Raw genomic sequence first — 12,640 nt, forward strand, 5'->3', positions numbered from 1 at the left:
TAGAATGGCCTGGGTTGAAATGTTCATCCAGTTCCAACCCCCTGCTGTGTGCAGGGTCACCAACCAGCAGACCAGGCTGCCCAGAGCCACATCCAGCCTGGCCTTGAATGCCTCCAGGGATGGGGCATCCATAACCTCCTTGGGCAACCTGTTCCAGTGCTTCACCACCCTGTGTGAAAAAATTCCTCCTGCTATCTAACCTAAATCTCCCATCTCAGTTTAAAACCCCTTGTCCTATCACTATCCAACCCACACAACGTCCATGCACAAACAGCACTCAGACCCCTCACAGCTCCCACAGTTTTGTGAGGAAAGCTTGTTTTCTGTAGAACAAGCTCACTCACTGCTTTCACAGGGCCTCACCCTCCTCCCTGCCCTTCCTCAGCAACTTTAAACCCCTTCTTGCTCAGTTTGAGATTTCACACTTTTCAAATATTTCAGTTTTTCTTTTCCATGGGAATTCTAAGAGATGAAGAGTTTCCTTTTGTAGGGGAGTATTGGAAAGGCTGAGGGGCACTGAGCCCAGGCTGCCTGTGCTTCTGCCTGCAGCACACCAGGTGTGCCAGTTCCAGAGGGCTCTGGTTGAACCTTCATAAAGGGTTTTGGAAAAAAACCAATAGCTAACACACAGAGAACACAAGGCAAGGGCCATTGGACCAACTTAGCACTGCAGCCATCCTGATAATTTAAGCGATATCATTCCAGGAGGTGAGCTCCTGCACAATGCATGCCAGCAGCTCAGATTAGAAGCAGCCACTCATTAGTCAGCATTACAGTTGGGGCTGGTTTGCTTTTTAATATCAGTCTCATTGTGGGTCATAGATCCTGCTTCTTGGGTTGTTTCTTTTAAATGCTGGTTAAGACAATATTTAGGAAAGAGGAATGCCAGCTTGCAACTGAACAGTCACCACTGCCCTTTCTACTGGTTAAAAAGCTCAGGACAGCCACTGCTGCTCTGGCACTACCAACAGAAAGCCTACTGCTCACTGTGTGTAGCAGAGTTAGAGGTGCACACCAATGCCTGCAGTTCCACATTACTTCACTGCACTCATGACATACGTTGCTTCCAACACTTACCTGCAACAAGATGTGTTAATATGCTGAGTTTGCAAAAGAAAACATGGGATAGCATGGGTTAAGTCAAATGTTCATGCCAACAGCTTGGCTTCTGTAGGTTTCTCTGCCATTCATAGACTGTACACTGCAGGAAGCACTCGAGTGTTTCTGAACCAACCATGTGTTCTGTATTCCTAAGGGTAGCTGATGCTAACCTGGTACAAGTTCTGTAAGAAAAGGGCCATATTAACTTCCAAAACTGTTGTCCTCGTCCACTACAAACAACTTATGCAAATGTTCATGCACACACATATATATTTTCAAAAGCTTTATAAAAAGGTTAAAGTGACATCTAAAATTAACTTCAAGATACTTGACAGTGTTTTAGGATCATCTGTGCCTGATAAAATACTTCTGTGTAAACAAGTTTTTCCATTATGGTAAATTTTTTTCCAGCAACAATCGTCGTTAATGCACCAAAAGCAACTCCGAGTGGACTCCGAAAGCATGAGAAAGATGTCTTCTGCAAAGCCCTTCATTCCACCAGAATCAACCAACACAAGCACATCGGTATCCTGTTTCAGTGCTGGCAAAAGCCACATCAAGGGCCAGCACAACGCTCTGCGCCTGCCCCCTTGGCACAGCACCTCCCAGCTGCCTGGATGAGGGTTGTACGTCTTTAGCAGTGCATCTGCCTTCCAGGAACTTGCCCGCTCTCCCCTGTCCACAAGCTCTCGGTGCCCGTGTCGTTCTCTGGCAGGAGTCACCCAGCTCTGCTCCCCTAAGAAGGGAAGGGAGGGCAGCAGATGAGGAAGGTGTATCCACACAGGCTGCGCTCATCTTATGCCACAGGAATCAGCCAGTGTTCATACAGGTTAACATCATCAGGTGCTCCACTCCCATTGCAGTCCTTCAGCATTCTTACAAAGTATTTTGCATCTGAGCACCATCAGCTAGTAATGGCATTAAGCTTATTATGTGACCATGGAACCTAAATGTATCAAATATAAGCAAAACGATGTCTTTAAAATCCCAAGTCAACAGTCTGTATTCTAACACACAATAGGTCTGTACCAATTAAATACAGGATTGGCAGTACATAAATTACAGTTCTTTACAGCAAATAGTAACACACTAGAGTCCGCTTACTGTACACAACAATCAGAGAAAGAACAGCAGCTTGTCAGTAAGGTCCCAGGTATCGCAGTCACTCACTTGCTCAGAACAAAGAACAGGTACAGCAGGCCACTCACGTCACTCATTTTTCACCATGTTACTTTACAAACATCCAAACACTTGTACAGGCATCTACAGTATCTACACGCGGAACAACCTTCGTAGGAATTCATGAGCACCAGACACAAATCCCTCCATCATTCCCCTTATTAACATAAACTTTACAGATTAAAATTACTTTCGCAGGTTCTATTTCATCTTGATAATAACCAGCAAGTAACAAGTGCAAAGTCTGCAGTCACAATCCATCTACTGTGTCTCGTTTCCCCACTCCCCCCCCACACCCCAAAACCCCCCCAGACAAACCCCAAAGCGTTGTCCTATCACATCCTTGCAGTAATACTGTTTCTGCAGTCAAACTGCCCGGCTGGTTTATGGGAACACACAAAATACCAGACTAACAGCTTCGGGCATTGTCAGTCACCTCAGTACAATGCCAGTTCATCAGCACAGTGGCAGGCCTCTAGGAAGACAAGAAATATGAAGCAGTTGGATATTTCAGTGTGCTTAAACACAGAACATAAGGCTGCTTGGTGCCCCGTGACTGAAAGGAAAATGGCACCACGTTATCAGTTAAAACATTTACAATAGAAAGATAAAAACAGCAAAATGTGTCAGTCTGAAACGAGTTCTTTGGTAATGAAAAACAGCAAACCGTAGTCTTTTTCCAAACACGGATTTACAGCCTGCTTGTCCACAATAAAATATTTCTACTTGTTTAAAATATATCTCCCATGTTGGTGCATAACAAATAGTCCAGTACCTCAATTATCTACACATCAGCTTTAACTGTATTTTAGTGTGCAGCCGTATCTGCCCACTGGCAGACAAACTATAGATACACATTCATATATATATAATATATATTATTTATAAAAAAAATTAGAGAAGTCAAGGACCCTAGGGAATACGCATTCTGTATGGACAGATTTAAATGTACAATACCTTCCAAAGTTTTCCACACACTGATATGTGTAGTAAGTGCAAAAAATACCGCGGTTCAGTTAATCCACGATTTCCTGTTTTCTTGTTTCCTAGAAAAAGCAGAGGCCGCCGCATCTCCTGAATGACAGAGGCCTTCTCCTGCTTTAGGAGTGGATGGAGAGCCCTGAAGTACAGAACTCCTCCGTTTCTCTGAAGTGGAAGATGCCTGAGACCGCCAAGTGCTGCTGCATTTCCTCGTGGATGCTGGTGCTTTACTGAGGCGCCCGGGGCGAACAAACACCCCGTGCCGTGGTTTGCAGTGGAAGTACTCTCTGCCTTTGACAGTCCCGTCGTGTTTCCCTTCAATGAAAATAAAGGCACAGAATTAATTGTTGGGATGTTCACACGTTCATTAGACGTGTAATTCTGGTACTGAAGTGCAAATCTCTCTGACTATCTGTGAAAGAATCAAGATCTGTAGCTGTGAGTGCTGAAATCAGATGCCAAGCACAAGGATGAGCACAACCTGGAAAGGAAGCCTTGAACTGTGACCAAAGAAAGATGTCCTAAAATATTATTCCAATAACAAACAGTTTAAAAAGCCACACGTCTGCTCTTTTTCAAAACAAATAACTCTCAATTACTTATGAAGTTTAGTACTTACCTGTCAAAGAAATTTGTAGTATAAGTGCTAGTATCTATTAAGCTGCTAAAAAAGCCATCTTTTCAAAATACCTGAAGCCATTCTCTGTAAGAATCCCTTAGCATTTACAGAACACAGGCTCTTTTTCAGACCTCGCCAAACAGAAGTCAAAGAAAAGCTGTGCACTGTAATTAAGTCTTTACCTAGTAGAAAAATAAGTCTCTCTGAAAGCTACAGGCAGCAAACTCATCTGACAAGTGAAGTCCATGGCTAGCACTGCCCATGAACCTGGAAGTTGAAATATATCTGCTGATTTTAGGCTTTGCTTGTTTTGGTTTTTTTTTTTTTACCTATAAACAGACGGGTACCAATGGGAACTACTAGGACATGCAAAGCATTATTTTGCATTAAGTAAAAGAACAGGGCTTTGAGACAGCTAACGATCTTTATCAAAGCATCTCTATAAACAGAAAGCCTAGAATGCTGCGTTTCAGATGTCAAGTGATTACAAAATTGCAAGTTTTTCCCCAAGGGTGAACAGAGTATGGTTATAATGCAACTTTAAACAGATCATAGTAACAGCACAGATAATCCAGAGCATAGTCAGCCTTACCTAACTGAACGTTTAGTTCAACTCCAACCCAGATGCCAGCTGAAAAATCCACCGTTCCAACATATCTCACTGTGCCCACCTTATTGCTTCCAACACAGACTTGCTCACCCACTGCCACCCAGCTAGGCAAGACATGGGTTTGATCTGCAGAAGCACCGTCTTCACAGTCAGACCCATCCAAGTGGTCCTTCCCAGTAAAATCATCTATGGAGATATCAGGATAAGTCTCACAGTCTGAAGTCTCTTTTACTACCAAAGGCCTTCCCGCAGCATTTGCAAGCTGACTGCCTGCTGTTGCAGAGCCCAGCTGGGTCCCACACGTGTCCTGCTCCTTGCCAGTTCCTGGGGATAACTCCGAGGTGCTCACTCCATTGGAGGACGCAACAGAACAGGGCTGTGGAGATGCTGAGTGGTCAAAGTCTTTTCCATCTTCGACACCCATGAACTCTGTAAATGAGTGATCTTCAACAATCTCCATTGTGTGCTCAACGGTAGCTTCACGTGCAGAAAATTCAACTGGATGACAAGCATTTCTGCCATCTGAGGAGCTTAGAGCTGAAAGTGATCCAACTCTGGGTAACTGCTGAGAGCCTGTGTCAGCGGCACTGAGGGACAGTGGAACTCGTTCTGTTAAGGCACTGTTTTCTTTGAGTGGTAACACAGGTAACTTTTCTCTCGCTAACTCCTTTTCTGCCTCACAAGATTCCTTGTTCAAGGATCTTGTATCATGTGCAAGGGATGATCCTGAAGGGTCATTAGAGTCCAGTTCCTTTGTGTGACAGGCTAGCTGGTCTGTGCTATCACTAGAGGGAATAAGCATGTCAGACAGAGTAGCATTAGAGGCACTGTGGGAAAAATAGCCACTAGTGATACTGCTAGTGGTGGGGCTGCGGGATACCTCTTTCTCAAGAGCACGTGAACTCATGAAGTCTGATTTAGAAGAAAACCACTCCCTGTTTTCCAGGCTAGCATTGTAAACACTGAAGTCAGCAAATTCCTCTGGTACGTAAGGTCGGAAAGTTTTAAAACTTTGTGGGCTTATCAGTTTCTTATGAATGGCCTCCAACTCACTGTCCTCCTCCTCAGAATCCTGCAAAAGAGAGTCAAGTGGCATTAGCAGCCTACAACAGTTCTCAAGAAAATTAACTGCACTTGATTTTTCTCTTCTGAATATGAAGAAACGTGCATTTAGTATTCCTCAGCTGAAGAAGAGAAGCTCCCTCTGACAAGAACTGTTGGCAACGTAACCCTATCCACATTATTTTGTAAAAATTGAATGGCTCAGATAAAGATTCCATCCAAATAGTCCAGAAAATATAAAGCAATATAGTTGGGCATAAGAAAAGTTTGCATTAAAAAGTTAGGTATTCTCATATTTTCATCACATTCTGCTTTTGAAAGCCACGTATTACAAAACAATTCTGCTCATTATTTGGGCTTATTAAACCTACTGAAGATATCTGATAGAACCACTTGACTATCTAACAAAATGGATACACAGCAACAGAGAAGGGCTGAAAGGGGCTCCGCTGCAATGCTGATTATTAATCATTCTGCACAATAGGATTTTCTATTCATCTCACACCACTAAGGCAAAATAGTGTTGCTTACTCCTAGCTATCACACTTGAACACATTCACAATGCTTGAAAACAAAGGCAAAAAAAAAAATCAAGGAAGCATTTACGTGCATTCATGTACTTGTTTGGAGGGAAATACATGACTCCAGTTAACCTGACAGAATTTGGAAGCAGCTCCCCCAGTTTCACAATGGGAAAGAGCAATGATATGTGGTGAAAAGTCCAAATGTGGCTTTCACAGAATGCATAGGAAGCTGAGAACAAGGGGTTTGAGGACGTCAGTTTGTCAGGATGCATCTGAGCAACACCCCAGCAACACGGCCATGCAGCTCTCCTGAGGATGAAATACAGTAGGCATGACTCCACATCCAGGCTTTTCAAACACTTCATTTCTTCATTTAAAGACATGTGTTTGTATGCATGTGTATGAACACATGTATATCTCATGTGTGCACACATAGATACACACATGCATGTATTAAATGATTCATTTATGATAAAGTCCCAAGAGTATAATATTAAAAAAAAAACCCAACCCAAAAAGCCTGTTGAAATATATAAAAGTTTAGAAGAACTTAAGTGCCTATTATTTCTTTATGTTCAATATGTATTTCAAATACTAATCAGTGCAAGTCTCAAAGACTGATCCTGCATGATAACCAAAGCAGTTTCACACTTTCTCCTCTTCCATGATTCATGGCAGGTTTCTGAAACACAATACTTAACCAGATGATCAAAGCACTGAGAACCAACATGTTTAAAGACAAAAATACTTAAGAGAAATTTTGCTGTATTTCATAATAGCCAGGACAAAAAGTTTCAGCATGATTCATCTTAATGACATTCTCTTGACCTTTACAATATTATACTTTCTATCAGCTTTCTTTTCTACCTCAAGTCACTTAATCCCCTGCTGAAGCTACCTCTAACACAGTAATAGATAGAATATATATCAAATGTCTCTACTTACATAGGCCCATCATTCCTAGAAATTTCAGATCTTACCTTTTACCACTTAAGGCATTTTTGCCCATCTGTGATGATCTAATACAAGCAAGACAAGGCATGCAGGTGAAGACAATACCTCTTCACTAGACTGTTTTAACCAACTGGACAAACCCCACTGGCTTTCAGACTTAAGGAAGACATGACCTCTGGATATCAGCCTCATTTTGGGTACACAATTAAAAACAGCATGAAATTAGCATGTGATTTAGCAATTATCTTAGGATTACTGCCTAAAGTTCTTTCTGCTTACATCAGGACTACAACAAGTGCTTCAAATTCACTTGCTGATCTCATCTACACTTCTCAAAGTTTTATCAAAGGGAAGAAACTGAATCACGCCCCTCTCTATCTTTAATACAATACTGTATTCTGTACTGATTGCATCTTCTCAGTGCCCCACTAAACGCCCCACTGAGTGTAACAAGTATTCTTAATACACCTTAAATTAAACAAATGTTTAAAATATTTGACAGATGAGGACAGAAAGTCAGACTCCTACAGAAACTGATCACATGCAGGGAAAGAACTCTTGCTACCATATTCTTCTAGTAAATCTTCTACCCTCCCTTCAATTTTCACTTCCAGGTCTTACAGTACTTATATTTTGCAGCCTGAAAAATCAGAACTCAGAAAATTGTCACCTGCTGTAACAGAAAACATACCTAGATACTTACACACTGCCTGTCATTGCTGAACCCGAACTCTGAACACTGCAGACATGTCTGTATGACATCTCTCTTCTGCTTAAACAGCCTTGTATAACAAAGCCTCTAATATATAGGCAAATAGATTCGTTCAGCTTGCTTATGTCAGAGTGTTCACAGCATTGTTTATGATGGAAGGCATCTTAAGACCGCTGAGTCCAATCCTCTCACCCAGTCTGGGTCACTAGAGCAAACTGTCCAGGGCAGTGTCCATGTGGGTGAATTTTGAGCTTCTCCAAGGATGGAGGCTCCACACTCTGCACAATCCGTTTCAGCATTTGACTGTTCTCACAGTGAAAAAAGTATTTTCTTATGTTCAAGTGAAATCTCTTATTTCAGTTTGTGCCCACTGCCTCTCCTGCCACTTGTACTACTGAGAATCGTATTATCAAGGTTGGAAAAGACCTCCAAAATCATCCAGTCCAACCACCCACCTACCACCAATTTTGCCCCACTAAACCATGTCCCTTAGTACGACCTCTAAACATTTCTTGAACGCTTCCAGTGATGGTGACTTCACCAGCTCCCTGGACAACTTGTTCAATATCTCACCACTCTTGGGAAAGAAATTTTTCCTAACATCCAACCTGAATCTCCCCTGGTTCTACTTGAGGCCATTATCTGTTGCCCTATCACTAGTTAGTAGGGAGAACAGGCTGACCCCAACCTTGCCACAGCCTGCCTTCAGGAAGCTGTACAGAATGATAAGGTCACCCCTGAGCCTCCCCTTCTGCAGATTGAACAATCCCAGTTCTCTCAGATGCTCATCATAAGACCTGTGCTCCAGACTCTTCACCAACTTCATCGCCCTTCTCTGAGCATGCTTCAGGGCCTTGATGTCTTTCCTGTACTGACGAGAAGGATCTGCCCTTTTTTGACTCCCTCCCATTAAGTATTTTTTATGCATTAAGATTCCCTAAGAGCCTTTTCTCCTCCAGGATGTACAGTCCCAGCTCTCAGCCTCTCTCTCCTCAAATGCCAGCTGCACCAAGTGCAGTAGTGACCTTTGTAGCCATGCAATGAGACTCACGTCAGTAAGCCCTAATCTTCTCTGCACTGCAGAGCCCAGAACTGAACACAGTATTTCAGACACAGGCTCAGCAGAGCTGAATAGAGAGCAGGAATCTCTTCACTCAGCCTGCTGATGATGCCCAGTGTAACTGTTGGTTTTCTCTGTAGCAAGGATATGTTCAGATTGCCACAGGCAATCATGGCTCATGGCCAGCTTGCTGTCCATAAGGATTTCAGTGTCCTTTCAGCCTTGGTCCTGGTGATATTCCTCCCCAGATGTAGTGTTTCATATTTCTACTTGTTGAACATGACAATATTCCTCTCTGCCAAGTTCTCCAGCTTGTTGAAGACCCTCTGAATGGCAACACAACTTTTTGGTCTACCAGTTGCTTCTCCCAGTTTTGCATCACCTGCAAACTTGCTGACTGTGTATTCTGTCCAGGTCATTACTAAAGATGCTGAGCAGCACTGAACACCGGTATTTCAGACAGAGACTAAGCCACTTGTTACACGCCTCCAAGAAGTTTCTGTGCTTCTGACAGCTCTCTCGGCCCAAGCATGCAGCCAGTTTTTACTTTACCTCAGCATCCACTTATTCAATCTATACATGCTGGCCTGTCTACGATGATGTTATAGGACATGGTGCCAAAGGCTCTGCGAGCATCAAGTTAAATAACACTACTCTCCCCTCATCCACTAAGCTAGTCACTGTAGTGTAGAAGGTGACTCATAAATCCATGATGATGACCTGATCACATTCTTGTCCTTCAAGTGTTTAGAAATGCAGATTGAGGATTTTCTCCATCACCTTCTCACGAATGGAACTGAGGCTGACCAGTCTGTAGTGTGCTGAATCTTCCTGCTCTCTCCCAGTTTCCGTGACCATTCAGAGGTAACTGAGAGCAGCCTCACAACAACACCAGCTAGCTTCCTCTGCACTCATGCTGGATATGCATATACAGTAAAAGTGCTGCTCAAACTGGTGGCCCTCTGCCAAGGGCAAATCTAACTTGTTCCAAACTTTTCCTTGAGTCTCGGGGCCTGAAGTTCCTGCACGCTGGTTTTGCAGGTAAATATGGAATAAAGACAACATTGTGTACCTCTGCTTTCTCCAAGACATCTGTGACAAGCTCCCTTGTTCCATTCAGGAGCACAATTAACTGAAATGTCCACATAGGCAACATGTGTCTATGTGACAAGATCTCTATTCTAACTTGGAGATTTTTCTTTTTCCCCCATTTTCTCCCCCAAAACAAAACAAACAGAAGGGTGTGCTAGCTGACCTCATTTTTCTTTTATCCTACATTTTTGAAGTGATCACTACTCACTGACCCTTATCTGTAACAAGGCCTTATTTTCATTTCTGTAACATTCAATTTGTATTAGAAGCTTTTAGTAGATATAAGTCAGTCTCACTATCCATACAAGACAGCCTCTTAAGTTGAACAAAGGTTTCCAATCACATTAAATCTTTGTTAGCAGGGCAATCAGTATCTGAAGATGTCTAAGTTGTCTAAATCTGACAAGTCCAACCAGATTTCAGACTATCTGCTCAAGTAATGGCTTGGCAGCTTTTGCTTGCAACTTTTTATGTATATAATTTGGATTTAATTTGAAACTATTTATTTCTCTAGGGAGGATTGATAGTGCTATGAAATGGTACACAATAGCTTTTAAAGTCATTTACATTATTGAAAACTCTTATTTTGGTCTGAAATTTTTAGGTAGTCCCTTAAAAGGAAAGTGCAGAATTCATATCCACTTTGAGACCATCCAAATATGAAAGCATTGTGCAAAATCATCTTTTTGCATATTGAAGTTCACCTAATACTCATCTCTGATGGATATTTTCCCAATTAATCTGCTTACTCCTCCTCTTTCAGCCTTACCTTGCAATTTTCTGCATTGAACAAAAGCTTTCTAAGTGGGTTTCAAAACACTACGGACTGTCACTTATCAAATATGCTGCTTTTTCAGATGTTACAAGAACTCTCCAAATAGTTACATACTTTGCAAAGGAAGTACTGTGTCTGGTGGACAGTAAGCAAACACCCACTTGAGACCAAGAGGCATTTTCTTAACAGTTTTCTGTTTCACCACAGAATCCTGCAAGATGCCTCATCTAACTGGACAAGAATTTCAGGGGACACAGGGACCATGCTTAGAATCCACCTGGATAAAAGTCAGTGTAAATGAGAAATGGTTTTGCAGACACACAGACATCAACAACACGATCAGGAGATTAATAAAGTCACATTGCCAGTAATCAACAGTTTGGGGGTTATCTAACATCAGAAATCCCAAACCTAAGTTACAGAGATGCAGTCTCATTCCTAGATTATGGCATTTCCTTTCAAAGCACCTCTTGAGCCTCCTGATGGAGAAATTCTAAAAGTAAAGCAATTTCAGGGCCATTTAAATTCCTGAGCATTTCAGATGTGGGGAAAAAAGAAGGAAGCCTTCTTGTACTGCTCAGGCTGCTGGAATAACCAAAGTATAAAATCTTTGAAAAGCTGATAAATTGCAAGCACCCTCCTGGGAGATAACAGAAAAAACTGTTATATAAAACAGATCTAAGAACTGGTTACAGAAGGAATGCCCCAGAAAGAACTAAGGACATAAGATGACAAATCAAGATTTACTAATAACAGAAGCAAAGTAAGCAAGAACAAAAAGCAGTTTCCAAACACCTGCTTAGTAACAGTAAGTTACTGAGTAGTAACCTAGTTTGTTACTACTTAAAAAGTACTTAAGTTTTCATATCCCTGAATTATAGCTCTGAAGGAACCTCAAAGATGCCCGTTTCAGTTTTTAATTTGAAGTTAATAACACTTATTTGGTGGTTGCACCACAGTTGCTTCGACATTAAGTTTATTGCCCACTGACAGGATTTGCTCCTACACACACAAAAAAAACCAAAACCCAATCCTGAGACATATAATTACAGGCAGTATGCAAATACAATCAGTATAAAGACATTACTCTGCCCTTGGCATATTTCACTGTACTCATTTTATAGAGGGCACACGCTTGTGTCAGACTGCTTTGGAACACAGGTGGAAGTGCCACCTGAAATTTCAGGTTCAAAGCTGCATTTAAGGCCAAGTAAAGAAAAGCCTTTTCTAAGCCACTTAAGCCCTCTGCCTTTGACAGATGCTTTGAATATTCAAGAAAATGTTAACATCATGGCCAAACATGTGAAAAAGGTCAAATATTACTCTTATGTCTACTTAGATGCAAAATACAAGTCCCATTAAAATTATGGACTTCTGTATGTTTGGTCACTTTGTTGTTATAATACATTTTATATACAGTACAATTTAGAAGATGCAAGAAAGAATCGCACTTGAAGCTACATCAATCCTCCAGTGATTAGTTAGGAGTAAGAGGCTCTGTGCTCTGCAGCAATCGTTCAGAGTACAGATAAATAACGTGAAACCTTCGCTTGCAATCAGAGAGGAGCAGACTGCTGAAGTTTCATGTGGAGGCACGATGCTGCCCAACTCATCTGAACTGCCCTCAACTCATACTGAGGACACTGTTCTTCCACATGCAAGAAACACTTACTCCAGCAGCCTAGGTAACACACAGACTTGTTCCAGCTCTGAAAAACACAGAGTAGCCTGGGAAGCCTTACAAAGGCTTCCTTTCTAAGAGATTAAAAAAACTCAACCAATAATCAAAAAATAAAAGCACACACAAAAAACAAGCCAGAAACCATCATTTGCTGAACTCAATGCAAAAAGCTTCTCAATATCCTCCCTAGGATAGGGAGCAGCTGCTAGTTCTTACCTGTCTCCTCTGTACTCATTCCAGCAATCAGACAGAAGAGCAGATCCAGCTGAAACATAACTAGCTCTATGCAT

The 12,640-nt window shown here is 41.9% G+C and overlaps 1 protein-coding gene across 8 annotated transcripts in view; it reads right to left on the reverse strand.

The window, feature by feature from the left end:
* Positions 1–68: 68 nt before the first annotated feature.
* KIF13A (kinesin family member 13A) overlaps positions 69–12,640 on the reverse strand; it is a 113,470-nt gene continuing 100,898 nt past the window's right edge. For 5 of the 8 annotated variants that reach the window (XM_048940386.1, XM_048940384.1, XM_048940383.1 and 2 more), the window contains 2 exons: positions 4,473–5,562; positions 69–3,576 (listed from right to left, as the gene is read on the reverse strand). In XM_048940386.1, the coding sequence (XP_048796343.1) occupies positions 3,293–3,576; positions 4,473–5,562 (1,374 nt within the window). In that variant the 3' untranslated portion in view covers positions 69–3,292. The remainder of the gene's footprint in view (positions 3,577–4,472; positions 5,563–12,640) is intronic. The other 3 variants (XM_048940389.1, XM_048940388.1, XM_048940385.1) reach the window with 1 other exon arrangement.

The sequence above is a fragment of the Lagopus muta genome, chromosome 3 (assembly GCF_023343835.1).
Source record: "Lagopus muta isolate bLagMut1 chromosome 3, bLagMut1 primary, whole genome shotgun sequence".
In the NCBI taxonomy this organism is placed as follows: Eukaryota; Metazoa; Chordata; class Aves; order Galliformes; family Phasianidae; genus Lagopus; species Lagopus muta.